The sequence below is a fragment of the Pholis gunnellus genome, assembly GCF_910591455.1.
Source record: "Pholis gunnellus genome assembly, chromosome: 3".
Taxonomy (NCBI): domain Eukaryota; kingdom Metazoa; phylum Chordata; class Actinopteri; order Perciformes; family Pholidae; genus Pholis; species Pholis gunnellus.
Genome location: NC_136529.1, coordinates 16,645,339 through 16,672,438, shown reverse-complemented (window position 1 = coordinate 16,672,438; position 27,100 = coordinate 16,645,339). Strand labels below are relative to the sequence as shown.

The window sequence follows — 27,100 nt, the reverse complement described above, 5'->3', positions numbered from 1 at the left end:
CAAGTGATATTTTACGCTGTTGTATATGTTTTGACTTTAATTGAGAGAGAAGTACAATCATTTTACCTAAAGGACATTTTTGCAAAATCATACATGCATTTTCAGAATTGTTTTTGATTAGTCCTTGTTTTTTTTCTAATGAAAAATGACACATAGCTTTTATAGTACACGATGCATGGAGGCTCAGACTTTCTTCTGGAAAGAGAATAATGTTAAATCTTTGCTGGAGTACTTTACAAACTAAATAACAGATTGTTATAAATAAAAAATTTAAAAATTGTACAGAAAACAAACCAATGTGTTTTGTGTTTTTTTTTCCACAACATGCGTGCTGATACAGTGATGAATACTATGACTCAGTGTGGGTTGGTTTAATCATTTATTAGGCAAATTGTAAATCAGATTGTGTACTGTAGACATAAAGTTCAGTTTATGTATTCAAGTGTCATTGTGATTCTGTTATAAGTTGAGAAACTTTATCAATCAACAAAATAATGAGGAAATCCTCCATCAAAGAAAGCTTAATAGGTGAAGATAATACATTCTGCTAAATCATAAACTCTTAAGATATAAATGCTGTCTGACACACCTCAAAACATCCCATACTGATAATATGAAGAATTAAAAGAGAAGAAGAGACACAGCATAAAATACAATGTGTGCATTCCAGTAATTGCTTGATCAACATAATCGTATAATTTTTTTTTTTGTGTGTGAAAACATCTCTCCTCTGCTACTTTGTACAGAAGTCTTCACTTGACGCCTTTAGCCTTCAGCTCCTCTTTGACTCTGCTCAGGTAGCCAGGATCAGGATACCCAAAACTGTGGAAGCAGAGTATGTACAGGTGTTAATGCATAACATTGTTAACATTTCAGCAGACTTGACGTCAAAAAAGAATATACATTAAAAAGAAAGAAGAGATTTGGCTAATATACCTCTGTGATCCTCCTGTAGTGTTGGTCTTGTGGTGAATGTCGTTCCAGGTCACTTGGTCCTCCATCCCAGTCGTTCTGGACGTCCCAACAGTGAAAATGAGCTTCTGGTCAAACGCTTTCTTCAACAGGAGCAGCACTTCTCTGCCCTCTTTGTTATCTGGCAGATATGCTGTTCTGTGAATACCATAATAGCGCTTCCCAGGATTTGGATGCTTTTCCTGCAGAAGGAAAACGAGAAGTTTTAAAATAACTTACAACCATATTAGAAATAAACTTAAAAGTTATCAAATTGACAAAATGTCAAAAAATATTTGAAGGCATTTACCGTCTGCATTCCACCTGGAATATCATAGTTGATATGTATAGTGCCGCAGCCTGAGAATCCAGGGAGGGATGATGCAGTTTCATAGCTCGTCATGTTTCCATCCGGCTGGTCTCCTTCTATCAGACCAAAGACATCTTTGCAAACAGGACATATGTCCCCCATGCTTTTTCTTGCTTTCACCAGGCATTCTTCACAAAACTCATGTTTACACTTAAGCCGTTTCTTGTTGGTGAATTTGTCCATACATATAGGACAGTCTTCGTCTTCTGCTGTTGCCCCCCCTCCTGTGGCTGCTTCAGTGTTGTATCCTGGTTGTCCATTCAACCGAGGTCCACCGGAGGCTCCCTCTGGCTGCAGGCCAGTCAACCCAATAGCACCACGTTGTTGGTTGAAGCTCATTGGTGATGTGGCAATCTTCTGGTACAGATGAAGAAGAGCTCTGATAGCGTGGCTCTCCATTGACGCTTTTTCTCCAGATTTTTTGTAGCAGGCTTTGACTTCGACTTTGCCTTGACTGATGCGCGATTCTTTAAAGTCCACACTAAACTTAGTTTTGATCTTAGCTACTTGTTCATCATAGGAAGTAGTCATCAGCTTCCAGTAGTGCTCCTCCATGGTGAGTCCAGCATTGACAAGAGGGTCTTTGATGCTCATGCCAATGTTCGGTGATTTGTCTTGAGACGGCCATGTAGACTCTCCAAAACAAGTGCTGGTATTTGTTGTTGCGGTTAAGGACTTTCTGATGGCATCTTGACTTTGTCTTGGCCCACATATGGTCGTTTCTTCAGAGGACACAGTAAGCAAAAGCTTGCTGTCCTTTCTCTGGATAATATTCAGTGTGTCCTTGCACTCTTCTGGATTCACTTCCTTGAGAGGAATGACTGAGACATCTAATTTACACACGTCCTTCTGGACAAGGCTTGTGAACTCAGAGAGAGCTTTTTGTGAGTTTCCATTTTTCTGGTCTCCTTGAAATGTCACATTTACTTCTGCAATGAATTTACCTCCATTCTCTTTCTCTATACGTTTAATTTCCTCCTTGTAGATGTGGTTCACGTACCAGAAATTGTTCACAGAACAAGTGCGCTGCTCCCCTCCTGCTGCAGAAACTGGACTAGGCTGCACCATAGGTTGCACTTCCTCCTGAAAAAAATACAATGAACTAACTTAGTAAAACGCCTTAATTTTCAATGTAATTCATTTCCTGCAGATTCACTACACAGTACATACATTATCTTGCTCTGACACAGATGGAGGAAGCTTTACTGAAGGTTCCTTTGGTGCTTCCTTTGGTGTCTTAACCTCTCGCGGTGTCAAAGAAACAGACATTATTGTGACTGTTTCTCCATCTTTTCCCGTCAGTTGTTGTCCACTTAGTTTCTGAAGCTCACTCAGGGCTTAAAAAGAAAAAAGAAGACAAAGACAAAATGAATATATTTCCAAAAAGATTGAAGAAAAGAACTAATAAATATATATATATATATAAATAAATATTTTCAATTTGTAACTTTCCTACTATACCTGGAGCAGGTTTAAGACGTATCACAGCACTCCCATCTTCTGAGAAACTTAACACTTTGCAGTCTCCACGGTATTCATTGTTGTTGTTGGCCCAAGTCTGAAGAATCTTCTCCAGTTCAGTTTTACCTTTCTGCTGTTGAAAACCCTCTGACCGCTCGACTGAGAGAGTGACTTGAACTTCTTCTTTGTTCTATTATAAAGTCATCAGAGCCAGAAAACATGTTAATGTAAATGCATTATTAATCAAGATAATAGGTCTGGTTTGAAAATAACTTTCTCTAGAGCAGGGGTCTTCAACGTTTTCAGGCCAAAGACCCCCAAACTGATGGAGAGATGGAGCAGGGACCCCCGACTATATATATATATTGTATAAAATTGTGTTTTATATTAAACTGGGCCTAGTGCCATGTATAAAACACACCTCTTTATTGTGCATTCAATTCTAAGCTATTCAAATAATACACAGGTTCATATATTCATGTTTTTATTTTAAACATGTGCAAGGTACAGCGAGTAGGGGGGCCGTGCCACTGCCATTTATAAACATACCTTCAGGTGATACCAATGCCAATATCAACATTCTCTGTCAATTGCATGATAATCATGCATACAAGCTATTCAAATTGACTCTTTTATTGTAAACATAAATGTGGAAACGAAAATAAGTGATGGCCTATTATTGCCACTGCATGCATAAACATACCTGTTATCTTGCATACAATACTGAACTATTAAAATAATGGACAGATTCATGTTTTGAAAAAATAAATAAATAATGTAAACAAAGAAAGAAAATTGTCTAATCAACCAAAGATTTCGCGGACCCCCTGTTGAAGACCTCTGCTCCAGAGAATTGTAAAAAATAGTGAATAGAAAGTGAAGGACACCACCGTCAACAGAAAAACAGCCAATTGATTACTTTTTTGTCATATTTTGTTTGTGCATGTTCAGCATATGACACTGATGTCATGTTATTTATATGTATTAAACGGTAATGTTTTTTTGACTCAACTAGTATTGCTTCAATTACGTTACAGCTATACATAATGTTGATGACCTAGTTGCAATGCAATCTGTTCATTGAATAGAATATGACCTAAGCGGACAGCCTCAATACAGCAAACAGTAACAGCTTTGATCGAACCTGTGACTCATTTACATACTTTCACTTTCACATACACTTTACAAAACAAACATACACCGTGTTTAAAATGTATAAAAACTGCTCATGTCTTGGAAACGTCACCGCCACCGTGTCCACAATCCGCACCAGTATAATAATAGGAACCTGGATTTGAAGTTCTCTGTGTTATTGAACATTTAAACACACTCACGGGTTCACACAAACACCTACCTTAGCACACTCGTCATGAGATGTCGAAGCTTCCTGCTGGTTGCTGTCAGAAGTCTACATGGTATTCAAATAAAAGAGACAACTGCAGCATGTACAATTACATTTATAACTTAACACAGTCACTGTAAATATTCACACAAAATACCACAACTCCCTAACCAGTTGTGTTTCAAACTTTTCTTTACAGCTACTCACGTCCATGTCCTCCACTAGGTCGTCGCCTGACATGTTGAGTCTTCTTCCTTGAACACAGAGCAAATAACATTAACAGATGACCGCAGTGCGTGTTGTCACACTGCCAGTTCGAACAACCAACATGAATTATTATGATGTATCGTCATAAAAATCAGCCTAATGTCAACATTATGTTAAAAAGGAATTGTATCGCTCCACTTTCGTTTACGGACGGCACGCTAAAGCTAACTTTAGTGGGTCATAAGTTCGCCTTCAACGGATTTTTATTTCCTACATTTTTCACACGTTTTGTCACAAACTTTACATCAACTTTTTGAACATACCTACAGCACCTAAAGTACGAGTTATATGACGCATATGAGTCGACTTACCTTCACCTCGCTCTACGACTTAAAACGCAGCTTCTTCCTGATAAATGAAAACGAAAGTATTGCAGCTCCGCGAGACGAGAAGAGTGACGTCACAATGTGGACTCGACACCAGCGCCACAGAAACACAGAAACTTTATAGGCTCTGCTCCTCACCACAGAAATGCAGCTGCGGACTCTACACTTATAGAAAGCGAGGTCACATAATATTACAGAATAAACAAGACAAGGCTGAAACACAAGAAAAACTCAAGCCAAGCCTTTTTAAAATAGTTTTGGGTTTTGTGTGATGTTTTTTTTCTTCTGAAAAGTACATTGTAAGAAAAGTGACATATAAATAAAGTTCAATAATATTCTTATTGCTGCAACCTGAGCTCCCCATTGACTTCAGGACAGCAGGAACTCACTACATCTTCTGTTGCAGACTGAAGACTTATCTCATCCGACTGCATCTCGGCCCATCAACTAATATATAATCAAAGAATATCTTTCTCCGTCTCTTATTGTTGCTAAATGTAACACTTGATTGATCAATTGATTTTTATAACTTTTAATAAATCAACACTGGATCACAACAGGAGTGTTACAGCATGAAATGGAAGAAACAAAGACATAAATTTCAGTTTTGTTCATAGACTTTAAATCAGGGGGCCGTCTGTCTGGACATTTTCAACACTTGGATGAACACACAACTCTAAGAGTTCAATCTACAAAACAAAATGTCAGACATGTTTTGCTTTAAATAGCTAAATACACAAATGTAGGCGTCAAATACAATTCTTATACAACACATTTGCATGACATGTTCAGAGTATAAATTACATGTTTCATAGCCAGCGACAGCTGCAAACTGGACTTCTGCACTGGCCCAAGCACTTACAATGTGAATGGTAAGTAGCTCATTTTCAGTTTTGTGAGTGGTGGGAACTAATGGCTGAGAGGTTTAGAGAGGTCAGTGGCTTAATTAAAAAAAATGACATGGATGTGAAACAGAGATCCTGCCGTCCCCCTCTTCAAAGCCTTCAGCAGATCTGTTGTCATTTATGTGAACAAGATCAACAAAGAACACCTAATTTTAGACCAGAGAAATGACTCAGTAAGAAAGGCTGAAAACTACAACAAAGGCAGAAGCGAAAATATCAAATCACAGCTCCCCTGTCTTGACAAACAAAAGCTCTATGAAACAGTGATCTAACTTCTCAGATCAAATAGCTCATGATGATAGAAAACTGGTCTGAAGACTGGAGGAGTGGTGTATCTTGAGGTCCAACACAGATAGTCAAAAAGTCAAATAAACTATTAAACAATCGTCAAGTGTGTCAGATTAGACAGCTCAGATTGATAGAAGACTGGGCTAAAGACTAGAGGTTGTGGGATTGATCATTATGTGGTGCAGTGACTTTCTAGGTCTAACAAGCCCAATGAAGAGGTCAACAACACGAGAAAATAGTTGTAAATAAATTGGTGTGATATTGGTGGCGTGGTTGGTAAATTCCAGGTTAGGAAGGCGCCAAGGCCCGGATTGAGTCCTCAGCGTGACCACACCAAAGTCCAGAGCACCAACCACCACGGAGGTGGTCAAGGGAGTATTAGACTGCGTTTCCTCCTGGTGTTTTGGGTAAATAAAAGGAGGGGGTTATGGAACAGAAAACCACAAATTTGAATGATTTGTTTATTATTTTGGAATGTGTGGCAGACATGACCCCTCGTGACCTTCTGAGTACATTCATACAGTAGAAGAAAAAGACGTGGATGAAGCGAGTGAAGACATTGTGATCCTCAGTTTTTTTCCAGCAACTCTGCACACATCTGGGGAGAAAAGCAGAGAAGGACGACACAAGAATTTGCATCACATTTTCATACATGTGTACTATACTGTGACATTTTTATGACATTTCATTATAGTCATTTAGCAGACGCTTTTGTCCAAAGCGACTTACAATACGTTTATTCAACATAGGTATTCAAGAGAACTCGTCACCAGAAGTCATAAGTGCATCTCCTTTTTTAAACAGGCATCTAAGAGCATAAACTAGAGCAAAAGTACAGTACAGAAACAAACTAATACAAATGCAATAATAATATGAATACAATAAGTGCCAAGTGGAAGGCTCAGGGAAGTACTTCTTGGACATACTATGACTTTTTTTAAGAGCTGCAAGGATTAGTCAACTAACTGATTTATTGAAGAAAGTCTCAAAAATGGCAACAAAAAAATGGCAGAATTTATTTTTTTGAGCCTCTAAAATATGGAGATTTTATATCCTATTAAATTAAGAATGACAAAACAAGACATCTAAAACTAAATTATGACTTTTTTGAAAACATGTTTTTCATGGCATACTATACTATGAAGCTTTTATGACATTTTTATGGAATAATACTTTATTACTTTTCATTATATACTATACTATGACATTTCATGACATTTTATGGTACAATATACTATGAGTTTTCTTTATGAAAAGCTACTTTGATAGTTTCATGACATTGTTATGGCATTGGCTACTATATCTATACTCTGGTAGACGTCAACAATTGTACAGAAAACAAACCAATGTGTTTTGTGTTTTTTTCCACAACATGCGTGCTGATATAGTGATGAATACTATGACTCAGTGTGGGTTGGTTTAATCATTTATTAGGCAAATTGTAAATCAGATTGTGTACTGTAGACATAAAGTTCAGTTTATGTATTCAAGTGTCATTGTGATTCTGTTATAAGTTGAGAAACTTTATCAATCAACAAAATAATGAGGAAATCCTCCATCAAAGAAAGCTTAATAGGTGAAGATAATACATTCTGCTAAATCATAAACTCTTAAGATATAAATGCTGTCTGACACACCCCAAAACATCCCATACTGATAATATGAAGAATTAGAAGAGAAGAAGAGATACAGCATAAAATACAATGTGTGCATTCCAGTAATTGCTTGATCTACATAATCGTATATTTTTTTTTTTGTGTGTGAAAACATCTCTCCTCTGCTACTTTATATGGAAGTCTTCACTTGACGCCTTTAGCCTTCAGCTCCTCTTTGACTCTGCTCAGGTAGCCAGGATCAGGATACCCAAAACTGTGGAAGCAGAGTATGTACAAGTGTTAATGCATAACATTGTTAACATTTCAGCAGACTTGACGTCAAAAAAGAATATACATTAAAAAGAAAGAAGAGATTTGGCTAATATACCTCTGTGGTCCTCCTGTAGTGTTGGTCTTGTGGTGAATGTCGTTCCAGGTCACTTGGTCCTCCATCCCAGTCGTTCTGGACGTCCCAACAGTGAAAATGAGCTTCTGGTCAAACGCTTTCTTCAACAGGAGCAGCACTTCTCTGAAACTCTTTGTTAGCTGGCAGATATGCTGTTCTGTTAATACCATAATAGTACTTCCCAGGATTTGGATGCTTTTCCTACAGAAGGAAAACGAGAAGTTTTAAAATAACTTACAACCATATTAGAAATAAACTTAAAAGTTACCAAATTGACAAAATGTCTAAAAATATTTGAAGGCATTTACCGTCTGCATTCCACCTGGAATATCATAGTTGATATGTATAGTGCCGCAGCCTGAGAATCCAGGGAGGGATGATGCAGTTTCATAGCTCGTCATGTTTCCATCCGGCTGGTCTCCTTCTATCAGACCAAAGACATCTTTGCAAACAGGACATATGTCCCCCATGCTTTTTCTTGCTAGCGGTGTAGAAACAGACATTATTCTGACTGTTTTTCCATCTCTTCCCGTCAGTTGTTGTCCACTTAGTTTATGAAGCTCACTCAGGGCTTAAAAAGAAAAAAGAAGACAAAGACAAAATGAATATATTTCCAAAAAGATTGAAGAAAAGAACTATATATATATATATATTTATATATATATATATATATATATATATATATATATTCAATTTGCAACTTTCCTACTATACCTGGAGCGGGTTTAAGACGTATCACAGCACTCCCATCTTCTGAGAAACTTAACACTTTGCAGTCTCCACGGTATTCATTGTTGTTGTTGGCCCAAGTCTGAAGAATCTTCTCCAGTTCAACTTTACATTTCTGCTGAAAACCCTCCGACAGCTTGACTGAGAGAGTGACTTGAACTTCTTCTTTGTTCTATTATAAAGTCATCAGAGCCAGAAAACATGTTAATGTAAATGCATTATTAATCAAGATAATAGGTCTGGTTTGACAACAACTTTCTCTAGAGAATTGTAAAAAATAGTAAATAGAAAGTGAAGGACACCACTGTCAACAGAAAAACAGCCAATTGATTACTTTTTTTGTCATATTTTGTTTGTGCATTTTCAGCATATGACACTGATGTCATGTTATTTATATGGTATTTTATTGTTTTTTTGACTCAACTAGTATTGCTTCAATTACGTTTAACGTACATAATGTTGGTGACCTTGTTGCAATGCAATATGTTAATTGAAAAGTTGAACATTTTTTAGTCACTACAAATATTCACACAAAATACCACAGCTCCCTAACAGTTGCGTTTGCTGATCCAGCTACTCACGTGGTCGATGCCTGACATGTTGAGTCCTTGAACACAGAGCAAATTACATTAACAGATGACCGCAGTGCGTGTTGTCACACTGCCAGTTCGAACAACCAACAATGAATTATTTGATGTGTCTTCATGCCAAATGTCAACATGTTAAAAAGGAATTGTATCGCTCCACTCCACTGTCGTTTACGGCACGCTAAAGCTAACTTTAATGGGTTAGAAGTTCGCCTTCAATTTTTTTATTTCCTACATTTTTTTCACAAACTTTGCATCAACCTTTTGAACATACGTACAGCACCTATAGTATGAATTGTGTGACGCATATGAGTCGACTTACCTTCACCTCGCGCTAGACTTCATACGCAGCTTCTTTCTGATAAATGAAAGCGAAAGTATCGTAGCTCCGCGAGACGAGAAGAGTGACTCGACACCAGAGCCGTAGAAAAAAAAAGATATGGCTTTTTTTTTTTTATTTCATATATTTTAAGAAGTTCATAACAAATCTATAAAGGTCTTTAATAAAATCTAGTTTTCATTCTTCAACATTTAACACAACACGGCTGGTAATGAGAAGAAATATCCCACCTCAGAGCTTCAGCACAGAGAAGATGTTGTCTCAGTTGATCTGAATCAGTCATCCATTGAGGTTGCATATCTAAAAGTGTGACAAATAAACGCACCTATCCACTATCTACCTACATATCTTAGCATTCAACACAACTGACAGTTTAAGTAAAAAACAGACAACATTAATACACTTTTAAAGAAGTAGTAGTTATATAGCCCCATGGCCATTTGTTCTTAATGGCTGTCTCCTACATTTGAAGTTTCTCTATCATTTTCCATTTAAATTCATTTTCTATACTCAGTTATCAGTGGCACGATCTTTTCACCGACAGTATACCCACAGTATATCTGTCATATAAATATATAAGTCATCCACTATCACTGCAGATCAATTTGCTCTATCAAACAATTTAACAAAGAAGGGTTAAACATATAAACGGTAAAAGATTTGGTATTAAATGTATTAAAAAAAAGGTGGATAAAACTGTTCAAGTCTAACGCACACAAAAACAAAAAGGTGAGGTGTGCAAAATCTCTTTATTTTTGTCATCCCATCTTTCAACAAACAGCATTGGATCTGATCCAAATTCTTTGCAAATATACACAAAATCAAAGATGATATAATTGTGACGTAGGTGTAACTAATACATGTCTTGTAAAAAACAAAATTGTATAAAAATGATTTTCATAAGCAATTTCAAACACAAACATAGCAAGGTGTTGTGAAATATAGAATAACTTCAATGTTAGCCTGTCATAAAACAGAACCCCAAAAAAACTGCACTTCAGACAAGATACTCTCAGATCTAAAACATTCTTGCACCAAGAAAAGCAAACAAAACAACAAAATATGACTTCATTCTTTCTGGATCTGTTCTTCCTTCACTTGCTACTCAATCTTAAAACTATTTTCTCTTCATATCGTAAAGTAACCTTCAGTCACTACGAACTTTCACTCTGTCCTTGTCAACTTAGCTACATCAGCCTACTTATCTTTGGGGAGAGTATTGATGTACATATGTGAATATACTGTGCAGTCCAATTCTATACTTTATGGTAACACATGGAGAGCCGGGTGAATGCAGGTAAGGCTGCCACAGTGGTACTGTGTGCAGAGGTGGGAAGGAGAAGGCATCATTGTGAGCTGCAGCAGTGGCACAATGCCAGGGTGAGTGGTGACATCGTCGTTGTACTTTGACACTAGTGAGCAGAACGACTATTCAGCTTCATCTTTCAGGGTGAACCTGGAATAAATAGAGGGACAAAGACAAATGAAAACTGACTATGAATTAAATCATCAACAATCAATTAATTGAATGGTCATCATTTAACAATGAAAAAGAAGAAGATGGGTGCACTGTAAAGAGATACTCGACAGAAACGTCTTGAATTTCTCCTGCATTATAACCAAGTTCTTTGGTATCCATGTGTACTTTACACTCGATATGTTACAAATCGTCACAGTTTCTTCAAAATACTAAATACACTGCTTTGCCCTCCTCAAAGCTCCACAGGAGGCAGTGTACTTAGCCACTTTGGTGAAACACTGTTCAACTGAGCATATGGATGGATAGGGCCAGCCGACAAGGGGTTTATGCTTTTGGAGTAGTTCACGTAACAAACTTGCACACAGTCTGCTCACCATTCTGTGACACCAGAAATCAGGTCAACCTGGGCCAGCTCGATCTGCACCTAAAGAATAGGAATGACATGTCAACATCAAGCTGTACATACATCTTTGTTGTCATATTTGCAGTATTTCTGCATGTATTCCGTGCACTTCAGAGTGAAAGAATTTAAAAGCTAGGAACACACTATAAAACAGTTAAAAATCACTAAGCAGCCTAGCATTAATGCACAGCTTGGCCACATCTCTATAAGTGTGGATTTAACAAAATGATCTCAATGTGTGCTGTGGAGGAGGCACATACAGTATGACACTCTTTGGATACCCTGATGGTCACTTATTAGCCTTTAGAAGTCTCACACTGACCTGTCCAAGAATGTCGTGGCTCCTGAACGAGGCTGAGTTATTCTTCACTGATACAATGAGGTGTTTGAACCTCATCTCATCCACAGACAGATCATACTCAAACCTTAAAAAAAATCGAGAAAGATGATTCAATGTGAACACTAACAAAGCTCTTAAGAGAAAAAACAAAAAAACAGCACAGGAATGTAATGATATTACAATTACCTAATTATTTAATTACCTCTCATTGTATTCTGGGTTGAGGTCTCTTTTCTTCACAGCTGTCTTCCTCTTGGTGGCCTTGCTTTTGTCTGGCAGCAGCATGAGGGAGACATAGCTGTCTACTCCATCCTTACTTTGAGACAACAGACCTCTGTACACAGAAAGAGAACGCATATCTCAAACAACTGTTGAACCGTAAGTATATTTCAAAGTCCCAGTATATTAGAGCAATATAGTGCCTCTTTGCTAACTAGAGCTGTTATCCACAATGTCCTTCACTGTTTGTTAAGAGGTAGGTTCATAGACCCGTCTCCAATGTTACTATAAACATAAACGAATATCTAGGAAACAAACTTGATATAAAGCCTGAATTGGAAAAAACGACCTTCACAAAGCCTCAGATACCTGAAATATCAACGGTTTGTCATTGGTGAGAACACAAGCCGACTAAAACACACTATTTGAGGAAGCACACCTGCAGGCATGGACGATGACGATGAGATGTCTCTCCTGCGAGGCGTAAGAAAGAGACAACTTCACCTGCCCAGATCCACACGGCAGAGTCCCTGCACTGATCATATCCACCATTTTGGATTCTAGAACCTATTGAACAGGAAGAACAAGTGACATTTGTTGTTATGTATTACTATACGTGTGTGTGTGTGTGTGTGTGTGTGTGTGTGCGTGGGCCGAAGTGTTTGTCACCTTGAGTTCACCCCTCAGCAGGATCTGACTCTCAGATGCGGCTCCATCCAGATGGAACCACTGGTCCAGGACCAGTTGTGGCTCTGCAAGCAGCTCCTTCACAGGAATCACCAGTGATCCCATTGGCTGGTCCCACCCACTGGACAACTGCAATGCAAGAAAGAAAGGGACTGAAGAAATCACTACATTAGTGCTGTGAAATGTGAGATGTGAGAATAAATGTAAATAAATGTCTTGCCTTTACTACAAGCATCTGATGTTTAGGGTCGTGGACCAGGAAGTAGAAATACTCATTCCACTGAGGATTGGTGCTGCGCTCACACAGCTTAAAAGATGATGAAAATATATGATAGAGTTGATACAAAAACAATGTATCTATCAGACTGACAATAGAGCAACATGCATCAAAAGTCTCACTTTGGTTTTGTAGGTTGTTTCACCCAAAACAAGTTCAGCTCCTGCTTTGGGTTCCTTTCCACTCTTCTTCAACTATCAGCGGAGAGAGAGGCATTCAAGTTTTATCACATGAGAAATCATTTTTTATTGCATAGTATGTAAATACACTAGAGGGGACTTACAGGTAATGAATGTGCTCTCTCCAAGTGGACAAAAAGTAGAGCAGCGGAGGAGACAGCTTTGTTTTGATAAGACTGGAGAGATTGAAGCTGCAGCACCTGTGACATGGAGCAGAGCCAGGAAGGAAGTAGATGATTATTTGCAACGTGCAATGTGTCCTGCGCGTTGTCATGTGACAAGATAGCATTATCTAAGAGGCTGCCTTGCTATGGACACTATGCACAACTAGTGCTTGTTTAAAGAGTGTTAGATTAAACAGTGGGTGATAGGGCGGTAAACACAAGTAAGGACCGACCTGGTCAAGTCTGACTGAATTTGACACTGTAGGAACCCATTCCAGTATCAAGTGGACCCGACCAGACTTCACATCATTCAGAGTGTACCACTACAACAGAGAGAAAGTTATTTAAAGAAACAGGGCAACGCCCTTTAGATAAGCAAATTACACAGAACAGTGTTAAGAAATCACATGGCACGGCTTCAGATCATGAGTTATTGACTAACCTGATCTGTGTACTGAGATCTGATGACCTCATTTAGCTTAATACTGAATCTGTGAACATGAAAACAGGTAAAGGATTAACAAGATGTCTTACTTCCAGAAACAAAGATTCCCTATGTTGACGTTATGGTGTATATTGATAGAACTTAATGAAAACTAAAGAAAATAAATCAACCCCCTGGATTAATAAAGATAATTTACAGGTATTTGTAAATACCCCTCCTGTAAATATTTCATAAACCCACCCACATCAAATATTAAGTCTATGTTAATGATTGGCAGCTGCTGGACCCCACTTTGAATGGCTATTGCATTTCAGTGCAAAATGATGTAAGATCAGAGGTGTAGCGCTGTAATAATTCTTATCATGCAGATCAGCACACTCAGTATTTCTTCACTTCTTATCTAAAGTACTTATATAATTGACTGATTAACCAACAATAAACCACATACCTCCCAAGGAAGTCATCAGAATCGAAATCCTTATCAAATGCTTCAAACGTGATCTCCTGGACGCTGCGCCCACTCAAAACCAGCTGTTAAAAACAAACAAAACACATTTTTGTCCAAAATACTGTACATGCATTGAAATCCAGACAATATGCAATGCTTAAACTGAGAATACTTCATACCTCATACATTTCCTTCCATGTTGGGTTCAGATTCTCCTTGATGACATGACTTTTAAATGCAACTCCCCCTATGTTGATCTTGACATAGGGGTCGCTCTTGCCCTTCACCATGCCCCCCATCAGGTTATCCTTGGCAACCAGATTCTGGGCCTCCAGCAGGTGAATCCTCAGCAGCCCCTGCAGGATGAAGACTGTAAATGTTACAAAGCATAAAGCGAATCACTGAACACACAACATAGTAGCTTGGTAATGTGACTCTACTGTATACATATTAAAGAGCAACCCAGATTCCTGCACCTTGCTGTACACTGCGAAAGGAAGTGTTTTCTTATTGTTTCAAATAATACAATTATACAAAAAAATCAAAAAGGGGCAGTGACGAAGAACAAATACAACAGTTCCACTCGGCTAATCAAGGCATGAACCCACCTCTTCACCAAAGTCCTGGCTGGGGGTTGTGTGTGGTTGAAGAACTTCTGTGACCTCTGCTGGCTCCAGGGTGTCAGTGGGAAGACTAGTCACTGTGGCTTGAGCAAGGTTGCCTAAACCAGTACTACACAGACACGGTGCAGAAATGTAAACATCTTTCTTATTAGGTCCATTATAAATATTATAATTATGGATCTTTGACCCAACATTTAAGGGTAAAAAATATATATTTTCTTATTTGCAGTGACGTGGAGCTCACCCCGCTGTTTGCATTGGCTGCGGTTCAAAGTCTCCTTCAGCTGCTGTGTCTGACTGTGTGGGATGCTCTTCTGGATCTGTTAGCTCCTCCACCAGCTGAGCACAATTACATGAAGGTTATGAAGGTGTAAATAGACTGGTTAAACATGATAACAACTGACTATAATGCGCTATGACTCACTGCAGTGTGAATGGCAGCTGGTTCAGCGGGAGCAGCATCTCCAGCGGAGGCCGCAGCATCTGCTGCTTCAGAGTATCTAAACTGGCTGGATACGGCAATCGATCTGAAAATACCCACTGCTGTTACAAAACACCACAGCCTGACTCCTGACTGGAACTATCAACGGAGAATATTAGCTTTTATAGGAGCATATTCGCCTGTACATACTACCAACAGCCAGGCACTACATTTTTTATTTCATGTTAATTAGTGCTAGTTTATGTTTCAAACTTGTATTTATTTCTATTATTTTGAAAATAGACTAAGTGTTACATAGACCAAGTTACAGTCTGAAGAGTTTTATGTGTATTATTAAACCAGGCACACAACACTCACTCATCTTTTGTCAGCTCTGAGCTTTTTTTGTCCCCACTGGCAGCGGAAATAGCCGTGTCTTCCTTCTTTGAACCAGTCGCAGAAGGCTGTGGAGCCTCAGTCATCCTTGAGCTCAGGACCTGTCAACATGACATTTGCATGACATACTATTCTGTATCAATGACAACGGTAACAATGCCCTGTGTGTGTGTCCTCTCTTACCTTGAGTTCAGCCCTCAGTAAGATCTCACTTTCAGGCAAGGCTCCATCCAGAGGCATCCACTGGTCCAGGACCAGCTGTGGTTCAGAGAGCAGCTCTCTCACGGGGACTACAATAGATCCCATTGGCTGGTCCCATGCGCTCGACAACTACAGAGATAAGGACGGATGAATAATGCCGGTCAGAGCGGGAGATGTTCCTAACAGCGGTCTTTAGCTACCTTTGTAGAGTACACTCACTTTTATTATGAGCATCTCCTCTCTAGGGTTGTGAACCACGAAGTGGAACGCCTCATCCCACTGAGGTGATCTGGAGCGATCACATACCTTCAGATAGAAAGAAAGAGGAGGGGTAAGTTGGGCAAGGGGTTGTTATTTGTTTATACAGTTATTGTAATCTGATTAAGTTGTTACTTCTCTTCTTCTCTTGCCACTGGTATTTTAAACAGCCTAATAAAGGTATTGACAAGTATTACTGTCAAGCCTTATGTCTTTTTCAATACCACCAGTGGGGGGCGGCAATGTTTTTCAAACTTTAAACATAGTACCCTTTAGTCATCTATCCCATAAAATGTTGAACCTAACAAACTGGTTAGGTTTCTTGGAAATTATGATGGGGACTTCATAATGACATTTTATCGATTAATGATTAACAGAAACATTCATTAGTTGCAGTCTATGCTGGTTCAGCAAAAGTGTGGGTTTGTTTAATGTCTTTATCATCAGTCTCATACCTTGGTTTTGTAGGTTGTTTTACCAAAAACAAGCTCGGCCCCAGCCTTGGGCTCCTTTCCACTTTTCTTAAACTGAACACAGAAAAACATATATGTGACATTATGTGAGTAGTTTGTATTCTCTCACTGTAATTACGGCAACAACCGTTAGAGTCAACTTCCCTTTCTTTTAAAAAGATGAAACATTCCTGAATAATTGAATCACATAGTCCAACAACAGTGACTGCTGCGCAGACTTTTGAATCCAGTGAAGACAAAAACATTATCCTAAAGAGTGGGAGTTTTTCACTTCACGCCAATAGAGCTGTTCATCAACATGTGCTTTCCAAATGGCTGTCCATCTATAACTCTGAGAGAACACACTGTTATCGTGTTTTTCAGTACTAAATTACAATGGACTCACAGGCAATGAGTGTGCTCTGTCAACATAAACAAAGAGCAAGGCTGCAGAGGGAACAGTCTTGTTCTGGTAAGACTGGAGAGACTGCACATGCATCACCTGCAGCAGAGAAACACATGAAAAATACATTAAAATGACTCAGAACTGATGTGCATGGCGAAATACACAGGGTATCATTATGGAATAGAACTGATGTGGGAAGAATAGGCAACACAATTGATAATGATTATAGATATATGCGTGAATAAGGGGATAAAACAAATAATAAAAACTGCACTAACTTGGTCCAGGGTGTCATTATGCGACACTGCTGGTACCCACTCCAGTATCAGGCGAACACGTCCAGACTTCACGTCATTTAGGGTGTACCACTGAAACAGAGAGGGACACTGACTGAATTAAAGCCTGTGATGACACTGCAGCAATGACTAAGATACAGTAAGGCAATACGGACCTGGTCTGTGTTCTGGGAACGGATGATGTCTGCCACACTGATTTTGTATCTGCTCAGAATGAAAACATTTTTTTGTACATTTTACACAAGACAATGTGAAAATGAAGCCAGACCCTTTAAATGCACTACCATGTTAAATCTAAATTATTAATATTTTCTAATGCTGTGAAAGGTTTGTTTACATAAGAAATGGAAGTAAACACAGAAGAAATAAAACTAGGACGACTCGATAAACACCAAATGCTGATTTCTCCATAACTCAAACCAGACAGAAATATACCTGTAATTTATGCTTATGGTGAAATAACTACAGTTTGAGCGTGTACATGTTGACCCACTGAATACCATGCTGAGGTAGAAAAGCATTCCAATCATGGGCAACTAGAAACCTCCACATTAGCCCTTACCTGCCCAGGAAGTCATCATTGCCCATGTCTTTGTCATACAGCTCTACTTGCACCTCTTGTCCTGACTGAGGCCTCAGCACCACCTTAGATAACACAAGAGTTAAAACAGATAAATCAATAAAAAACGAGGTGGATAGCTTAAAGTCCTATCATTGCAATCCTATTTGAAATCATGCTCAGAGCAGATCAGACTGTCATTTCATACACACCTCATACATCTCATTCCAGACTGGGTTGAGATTTTCCTTGATCACATTGCTCTCAAATGCAACTCCTCCAACATTGATCTTGGCATAAGGGTCACTCTTGCCCTTCACCATACCACCCATCATGTTATCTTTGGCAACCAGACTTTGGGCCTCCAACAGGATGATTCTCAGCAGCCCCTACAGGAAGGGATCATTAAACTGTATATTTCTAGTTCTTTTGTATTAAATGTGATTGTGTCATGCCGTGGTGCATGTATCTGCTCCTGTAGATCACTATTTTGTGATAGTACCTCACTAGCAAAGCTGAGGTCTGGGGAAGTGTGAGGAGGTTGTACTACTGCGGGGCTTGGTAGTTCTTCCACCTTCTCTTCAGTCACAACAGCTGCCGTTTCCTTTACGTCAACATCTTCATGTAAGGTCACTGAGGAGGCAATAGTCTCCACACGAGGAACGTCTACTGAACTTGACCTAAAACCCAAAGAGTAGCAACACAAAAATGTGAGTGATAAAAGGGCCAATGGAAAGTATGGACAGACTTTGTAAGTTAACTATCTCACCTAAGCACTGTGTCCATTTCCTGTTTTCTCGGAGCCGGAGAAGGGTCTGATGCTGAAGTGACATTGGCCTTATCAGTGGTATCCGGACATTTGCTGGGAATCAGCATCTGCAGTTGAGTAAACATTATTATTGTTTCACTTTGTTAACCAGCTTTGTATCTAGTAGAAGTACAAAATTAACGAACTGCCTCAAAAGCCTCATGGCAAAGAAATAAAAGATACAGAGACATATAAAAAGAAAGAAACAGCAAAAACATGATCCAAATAGTTACACTGAGTAAAAATGAAATATGGAAAGTATGAACACAGATAAAGATTTAAAGAGATATTACAGTTACACACTGAAAGTAAGATATATGGGCATAGAAGGAAACAGAGAGAATGAATTAGAGAAAGGGACTTCTCGTAAAAGTGATAAAGAGATAGCGATAAAGAAACCTAATGGACATTTATAGAATATTTAAAATAATTCAAATAGAGAAAATGACAGGGCAACTACCTTGAGTTCAGCCTTCAGAAGAACCTGACTCTCAGGTGAGGCTCCATCCAAATGGAACCACTGGTCCAGGACCAGCTCTGGTTCAGAGAGCAGCTCTCTGATAGGAACCACCAGGGAACCAATGGGCAAGGCCCAGCTGTGGGAGAGCTGGAGAAACACAAGGCAGGGTGTTAGCATAGGTAGTATTTATATATCCCACTCTATTTACATCCGTATGAGCGACACTCTTTCTGTTCCACTTTGATTGTGCACTGTAGTGAGCGTACCTTAACAACAAGAATATCTTCTCTGGGGTCTCGAACCAAGAAGCAGAATGCTTCATTCCATTCAGGTGATGTGGTACGATCACACACCTACAGAGATGCAAGAGACAGTTCATATTACTGACAGATCTCATGCCAATCTTACAATCAGTGCTTAGAAAGTACCTTAAAACATAGTAATATCAATTCCAAGCTAAATTAAGTTTGTGGTCTTACTGTTGTTTTGCGGGACATTTCTCCAAGAGTAACCTCTGCTCCTACTTTTGGCTCCTTACCACTCTTCTTAACCTGTAGAGAGACAAACAGGCAATAACAATAGAAGCATGTGTATTCTAAACAATAACTGCATAACCTGACATCACCCTTAACATCAGTAGAAAAAGACTCACTGGTAAGCCATCCGCTTGCCCCATGAAGACAAACAGTAGGCCTGCTGAGGGAACCGCCTTATTTTGGTAGGACTGCCTGGAATGGAACTGAAGAACCTGAAGACGCAGAAAGAACCAGTGAGTATGGATTAAGTTTACCAGCAAATGGCCCATCAATCCATGTCTAGTCTGGGAATACCAACCTGGTCCAATCTGTCTGACTCTGAGGCTGTCATTACCCATTCCAGTATCAGGTGAACTCGACCAGACTTCACATCACTGAGAGTGTACCACTGAGAGAAGAATTTCAATAATTTTAACACAGGAAAAGGGTTACAGATGTATATCTAGTGGATTAAGGGTCTTATCAAAGTGAGTTGGAGCCCTGCGCACCAACGGGAGTTAGACCCAAGATATGGCAGGCTAAACATGCAGCAATGTGTCTGGAAAGGAAGATCCCACCTGATCAGTGAACTGTGAATTGATGATGTCCTTCAGGCTGATCTTCAGCCTGCATGTTGGGATATATGAGATTAGAATGTATCTCTAAAGCCATACATTTTATTTCACAATATGATTATTTATAGCTCTTTTACCTGCCCATGAAATCATCTTTCATGTCCATGTCTTTATCAAACACCTCCATGTGCAGGTCTTGGCCAGGCAGCTGGGTGAGAATCACCTGAGGGGTGGACAAATGTTGCAAATGTAAAAGGACTGAAACCAATTTACAAATGCATGCGAACTTCGGCCACTTTTTCTTTTCAACAAAACTGTTAACTTTCAATAAATAAACCATGTGTTATTTACCTCATACATCTCATTCCACGTGGGGTTAAGATTACTCTTGATAACCTGACTTGTGAATGTTTCGCCCCCGATGTTAATCTTGACATAGGGGTCACTCTTGCCTTTTACCATGCCTCCCATGAGGTTATCTTTCGGAACAAGGTTCTGTCCTGCCAATAGGTGAATTCTAAGCAGTCCCTGAAAAAACAATTGCAAACACATTAGAATAAGCACGTGCAATTTCAGAAAACACAACCTTAAGTCAAAATCACAAGTGTAATGTCCTCCATTACCTCTGTGGCAAAGCTAGAATGAGGGGCGGTCTGTTGGGGCAGCTGTCTGGACATTCCAGACTCCAGATTAGATGACTCATCAGATGGAATACGTTCCTCATCTAACCACAGGACCTATGTTACAAAAGAAAAGAGAAGAGACCGCTAAAATACACAGTTGGGACATCATTATACATTATATCATATTCTGATTAATAACCTCCAATATTGTGCTTTATTTTATGATGCAGTGAAGGATTAGTGAATGGATCTTGTTGCTATTTACCCTGAGAACTGTTTTGATATAGATGCGACTGGCAGATCCAGAGTTGTCCAACTGGAACCACTGGTCCAGAGAAAGATTAGAATTGGACAGCAGACGGGACAACGGGATGGTCAGACTGCCCAATGTCTGCACACGGTCAGCGTCCTTCACCTGGTTTATTTAACATGGAGGAAAGCCAAAATAATCAGAATACCAAACAGAAAGTTCAGTGCAGAGAAGCTAATCTTTTGAGCGGTTACCTGAATGTCTATGTCCTGCTTGCGAGGATCCTGGATGAAGAAGGTAAAAGCTTCCTCCCACTCTGGATTAATGGTTGTGTAACAAGTCTGAAGACAAGAATAAAGTGGGCGTATAAAATAGAAATAAATGAAACACAATCTATAGTATTATAATGTTTTTTTTCCCAATAGATATACCTTGCTCTCTCTAGTGATGTCCTGCACAGAAAACTGCACCATGGGATTGGGCTCTTTATTTCCCTTCTTCATCTAAAAGATACACAGTTAAAGACAAATATGAATAGACAGTAAGGCATGTAAAGAACGGCATACCGTAACCAAGAGCAGAGCAATAAATAGACTTTATCCTACACCCTGACAACACGTGGTTGATGTGAATAATAGTGTGCACAGGGTTACCATAGCAACAGCACAAATGACTAACAAGAAGTACCACACCGCATGGTATAATCAGGAAGTATAAGCCTGCATCGACAGAAAACACAAAGACAGAGTTTCATTCCAAAGATTCTGTCACTATTGTTCCCTTTTGTTTATGAATCGACACAGTAGGGAAGTGAGCATTTAACAGCCTTGGACAAAGTTAGCCACACTCAGCCACACTGAAATGGAGGGCACGGCAACAACTTCGTGGAATGTCATGACAGCTGGCAGTTACAGCTCTGCACCAGTTTAACCACCCACAGGAAGCAGCTCTGTGCAGAGCAGGAACGTGGGCAGAGAGGGTAGAGCTATTTGACTCACAGGAAGTGCCTCAGCCTTGTCCAGATATACAACCAAGATGGCTGAAGAAGGTGGATCGGCAGTCTTACTGGTGACGCTTTCATTCCTCTTTAGGATCTGAGGGAGAATTGCAAACAGGTGATTTTAGAGTACAAGAGATTTTTGTTAATGCATCAGAGCAATGCATTAGTTGAATGAGTGTGAGTGACTCAAACCTGCTCTAGTCGATCAGTGCTGGGCAGCAAGGCCAACCACTCCAGTCTGAAATGAACCCGTCCCGACGGAGTATCTTTCAGAGTGAACCACTGGGAAGACAGCCACAGTTACGTTAACAATCCAAAGATTTAAAAAAATGCTAATTCAAACTGTGACTGAGACGATAATAGCTGTTACTTACATCATTGACGACTATGGATTTCTTCACAATGCCCAAATCCAATTTGGTCCTATATGGAAGAGGAGTGTATGACAGAAATAAATAAAAAGAAGAAAATGTATCGCGAAAAACAAAAGGATTACAGCATAGAAAGCAGATGGTGTAACTTTAAAAGTACAGAGACATGCTTCATAAAGAGGTGGTGTACTTTTTCCAACTGGCCAGGAAAGATGACAAGTGAAAGGTGACAATGCTAAATTGAAAATAGGCACACAAGAGACATGAATATGCATATCTACCTGCCCAGGAAATCATCCTGGTCTGTGTCTTTATCATATACTTCCACCTCCAACTCTTGACCAGGCACTTCATGGACTATAACCTGATGTACCAGACACACACAAGGACATGAAGACTGACAGAGGGATTTGTATGGAAGCTGGCTGTGGCCTCATGCGACCATGAATGAAAATGAGCATTCCTCGCGCTGTCAGTCTAATCCCTCAGAACAAAGTGAAATGATACATGATTGAGTCTGTGCAATGATGACACAAATATGAAGCTTTCCATTAAACCTTTCATTCTTTTTACCTCATAAATCTCTTCCCACTTGGGAGAGTCTGTGTTGTCAACGTGTTTGGAGGTGAAGCTCTGAGGGCCAACCCTCAATATGGCATAGGGGTCAGACAAGCCATTCATAACCCCTTTCACGTAGCTGTCCTTGGCTGCTAGATTCTGTGCCTCCAGTAGGTGGATGCGTACCACACCCTTAGAAATAAAAGGGGGGGAGGGACCAAGATGAAATGTACTGGTGTTGACGAGATGTGGAAATTATATAATAGTCTTCCTCTATCTGTAGGTGCATATTTAGGCTTTTACCCTGGGCAAAGGAGAGCGTAGTTCGGCCACATGCAGGTCTGGAACCAGGGGGATAACCAGGCGGTTGGGCAGCACCAAGAAGGAGGCAATGGCATCCATAATCATGCTGTCAGACATGATACTGAGACAAAGAAACAGCATTTTAATGGAAATGTACTGCTGTATTGACTTTATCATCTACTATTCACCGTGTAATAAAACATCGATACAAATATTGTGAAGTCGGGTGTATTATAAGGTTGTGGATATAACCAAATTAAATGAAAATTTCAGCATGACTCACTTCAGTCCAGGGATGTCCAACAAATTAGTCAGTCCAGTCCAATTGATGTCTAGTTTCTGTTAAGAGATAACACAGAGGAATGTGCTGTATATAGCAAATCAATCAGGATAGATGTGAAATCAATAGCATGAGAAGCATACGAGACTCTATCGAGCTACATGATGTTCACAGGACAAAAAGAGGTGAATGTAGACGGACGTACAGGCCGCTGGATGAAAAACATGGTGACCGCACCCACTATGGGCACATCTCCAATCAGGGGCTCCAAAATCACCCGCATCATCCCATGTAGCTGAGGACAGAGGAGCACAAAAACATGGATAAACACTGACAGAGTGGCACTCTGTATAATTCGGTTATCCATTTAGACAGGCAACATCTTTGTATTAATGACATGCTACTCTGTAATTCAATCTCATAATACTTTTAACCTTGAACAGAAAACTGACCTGTATTCCATTGACTCCAGCTTTGCAGAAGTATCTCTTCACCTCAACGTCGATCTCTACATTGCCAACATAGCTGAGGATACAATGACGAACAAAATGTCATCGACAGTAGGGCCTTTTAAAAGTTGTGGTACCAAGGTGATGGTGTTCCCAAATCCAAGGAACAATCGATAAACATTCACCTAATATACAGATCTAGCAGGACTTGTCCTTTGTCATTCTCCGTGTGTGCCTTGATCCCTACAACCTTCATGGCCTGCAGCAAACAGAAAACACATTTTTAGCACAATAAAAACAGCATTCATAATTTGTGTGAATCTATACGGCAGTGTCATTTTATACTTGCGCTATCAATGGCATTACCTTGTCTCCCATATCCACTTTTGTAAAGCTGAGGGTTTGGAGGTGGGCACTTGAGGCTCGGATAGATGGAGCAATGGTTTCCACCAGCAGCTTCTCAAGGTATTGGCCAACAAATGGCCACACCTGCTGCAGCACCTAGGCAGGCCAACAAGGACGAGGTTATAAGCTGCTCTTATTGGTAAGACGCATACCATGATATGCACTGTACATCCCTGTAACCAGAGACTACTTCTGTAAGAAAACGTTGGCATTAAGCCAGACTGTCGCAAAAACGGTCTTCCAAATGCCACAGCTTCCATAAATGACAAGAGACAGCTGTTGCCAGTAGTCTACTTTGAGTCCTTACATACACCACAATGAATCCTTTGCTCTTCATGTGTTCATGTTTGAAACAATGTTAATGTTGCTACATAAACATGTTCAGTTGTTAAGTCTTTATTCTTTTGGTGAAAGAACCAAAAGCACTGCTTGTTTGTGCGACTGTGTAAAAAAAAAGAAAAAAAGAGTTGGTTTCAGCCTAGCATAAGTGGAGAGTGAGTCACCAGCTGCCTGCTCCTGGAAAGGAAGCAGCCTGAGCAACAAGGGAATCTGCTGACCTCCGGTTCAGTAAGCAGTCTCAAATCACTGCTTTGTCTGGCTCTCTGATGCTTAGATCTCGTGGTTGAGTATGAGTATATGAGTATTTTTGTTACTGTGTATCTTCATTAGTTTGTCTGAGCTACAAAAAGCAAAGGGGGTGGGGGGAGAACAATGGCTGCATTTTTATGAAGTTTGGGGGCTGGGAAGCTCCTCCTTCCTGTGAGCTAGCCTGTAATGAAATGGAAATGTTGAGAGGGTTTGCCTGGCACTGGGCCTGCTCTCTGCAAGACAGACAGAGTGGCTACACTAATGGGGGTGTGGCCTTTTCTGGAACATGGCAGCAACAGCAGCAGTGCTACCAGCTATTAACCTAGCATGCTGCACAGAGTGTCAATCAGCACAACAGCTGAACAGACAGACGTGCGTTTGCTGTGGGCTTAACAAAGGAGGAAACACTAGTGACTTTGTATAAAGTAAACAGTGAAAACATGAAGCTAAATATAGGGAAACACTGATATTTTACCTTATTCAGCCACTCGACCTTCTCAACATCTGGAAAGCTTACCTGGAGGAAATAAAGACAATGAGTGCACATACTTAAATTATGCATAGGGCTCGCTAAACACACAACAGGATAGGGAAATGATTCAGTCGTAGTTTATTCAGTTCAGGAAATGTCATCAATAGCACTGTTGGTATTATCCCTGTGCTTGTTGCACCCAGTTGTAGACTGTATAACTATTACCAAAAGAAAAAAGAAAAGCAGATAAGTGCAGCAACTGCCAAGGTAACGTTGAGTGACACAGTTTGCTGTTGTGTGTGTGGTTTATCTTTCACGAGGGACAAAAAACTTTTACAAGATGAGTGTGCAAACTCAAGAAAATCCTAACACGTGGCCACAGATGGCCCTTTTTTAAAATACTTTAATGAGGAGTATGGGCATGCTGCCTTGTTATGCAACCTGAACTGAAATCACTCAATGAAAACGAGTATCCACAGGAACCGCATTTGGGTGTGGCCAGATGTTCTGTGTCAAAACAGGCCCATGTGGGTTTCAGCGTTTCCATTTTGGGTTGTACATCCTGAGAGGATGTACAACTTGAAAATCAAAGCTATTATACTTCATGCATAACTTCCTGCCACCTTTAGTTAAAATTGCACCAATGATTAGTTGGTTTGAGTCTTGTTCTCGTTGCTAATGCACCCAGAATTGCATCATTATACTTTCAAACAAGTTTAGTCTAGACGTCTAGGACGTTTGCACACCTGGTTGCCTGTTTCATTTAGTACCAACTGCATATTTTATCGGTAACCTGTATCTTAATGTTGTAATATTATGATTCTGCTCACTGCCACGTTTTATCTTGCTATACGTAATTTAAGGTTATTCTAGGTCATTGTGGGTTAAGGAAGGATAGTGGAAAGCTGGTGAAAACGGAACCGTGTTGATAGATGACATTAGACGCACGCTGACAGTTGTAGGGTCTTTCCTTACCCACGCCGGGAGGCCTCGCTTGCTTTTGGACACTTTCATGGACGTGTACTCCTCCTCGTTGTTGATCAGCTGCATGGCTGACCTCAGGCGGGTCTCCTTGGCTTCTCGGGCATGTTTCCAACCCGTGTAGACCATCATCCCGAACACCAACAGGCTGGTGCTGACCCGGTAATAACCGGCCAGGTAGACGGGTAGCAACGCGCCCAGACATTTCCCAAACGTCCAGAGCACCGCGACCGCACTTATCCCTTTAGGCTTGGGACCGTCCGTCTCCACGACGCTCAGCGCTTTCTTCTCCGGGTCGCCTGTGCTCGCACACTCGGCGCCCTTGGCCACACTCGGCTCCGATTTGTCACCTTGCATTCTGGTATCCTCTAGAAAACGGCCACTAATGTGTTACCGTTGGATACTTACACTATTTAAGAGTTTAACAAGAGGATTTAAAAGGTTAAGTTAGTCTAACGCCACATTCGTAGCGTCAGTCAGCGACAGTTTGAACTAAACGCACCGTACAGTACGTCGCTTGTAACGTTACCGTTAGTTCACCGTTGGTCCGTGTCGCATCTTGAATACTTTATCGTTGAATTGGAGCAGTTTTAACTGACGAAGCACGGGTCCAGTAAAAAGCGTCACACGATTTCTTCCCC

The 27,100-nt window shown here is 40.1% G+C and overlaps 2 protein-coding genes and 1 pseudogene across 3 annotated transcripts; all 3 read right to left on the bottom strand.

Moving 5' to 3' along the window:
- Nucleotides 1-372: 372 nt before the first annotated feature.
- On the bottom strand, nt 373-4,753 carry LOC306694186 (uncharacterized protein). Its single transcript, XM_079156924.1, has 8 exons — nt 4,703-4,753; nt 4,332-4,378; nt 4,137-4,190; nt 2,783-2,972; nt 2,492-2,658; nt 1,262-2,404; nt 937-1,154; nt 373-822 (listed from the first exon to the last, which is right to left on the bottom strand). The coding sequence occupies exons 2-8, from the start codon at nt 4,362-4,364 to the stop codon at nt 753-755; spliced, it is 1,875 nt and encodes a 624-aa protein (XP_079013050.1). The 5' UTR covers nt 4,365-4,378; nt 4,703-4,753; the 3' UTR covers nt 373-752.
- Nucleotides 4,754-7,333: 2,580 nt separating this feature from the next.
- On the bottom strand, nt 7,334-9,593 carry LOC306715858 (E3 ubiquitin-protein ligase DTX3L-like; annotated as a pseudogene). Its single transcript, XR_013767725.1, has 6 exons — nt 9,550-9,593; nt 9,222-9,247; nt 8,626-8,812; nt 8,220-8,482; nt 7,894-8,112; nt 7,334-7,779 (listed from the first exon to the last, which is right to left on the bottom strand). The product of XR_013767725.1 is annotated as an E3 ubiquitin-protein ligase DTX3L-like (transcript).
- A 704-nt stretch (nt 9,594-10,297) lies between these two features.
- Nucleotides 10,298-27,098, bottom strand: esyt1b (extended synaptotagmin-like protein 1b). Its single transcript, XM_079186445.1, has 52 exons — nt 26,454-27,098; nt 25,482-25,523; nt 24,380-24,514; nt 24,199-24,272; nt 24,017-24,089; nt 23,770-23,859; nt 23,568-23,623; nt 23,285-23,405; nt 22,997-23,173; nt 22,705-22,787; nt 22,427-22,475; nt 22,245-22,334; nt 22,051-22,146; nt 21,484-21,555; nt 21,307-21,393; nt 21,068-21,217; nt 20,803-20,916; nt 20,531-20,707; nt 20,317-20,402; nt 20,183-20,231; nt 19,924-20,013; nt 19,742-19,837; nt 19,569-19,640; nt 19,356-19,442; nt 19,090-19,236; nt 18,591-18,697; nt 18,324-18,501; nt 18,034-18,210; nt 17,825-17,907; nt 17,418-17,466; nt 17,245-17,334; nt 16,967-17,062; nt 16,564-16,635; nt 16,070-16,156; nt 15,833-15,979; nt 15,632-15,750; nt 15,257-15,359; nt 15,077-15,171; nt 14,818-14,941; nt 14,389-14,565; nt 14,210-14,292; nt 13,759-13,807; nt 13,550-13,639; nt 13,257-13,352; nt 13,096-13,167; nt 12,917-13,003; nt 12,679-12,825; nt 12,449-12,576; nt 11,993-12,124; nt 11,773-11,875; nt 11,422-11,471; nt 10,298-11,023 (listed from the first exon to the last, which is right to left on the bottom strand). The coding sequence occupies exons 1-52, from the start codon at nt 26,814-26,816 to the stop codon at nt 10,996-10,998; spliced, it is 5,445 nt and encodes a 1,814-aa protein (XP_079042571.1). The 5' UTR covers nt 26,817-27,098; the 3' UTR covers nt 10,298-10,995.
- Between the last annotated feature and the right edge of the window lie 2 nt (nt 27,099-27,100).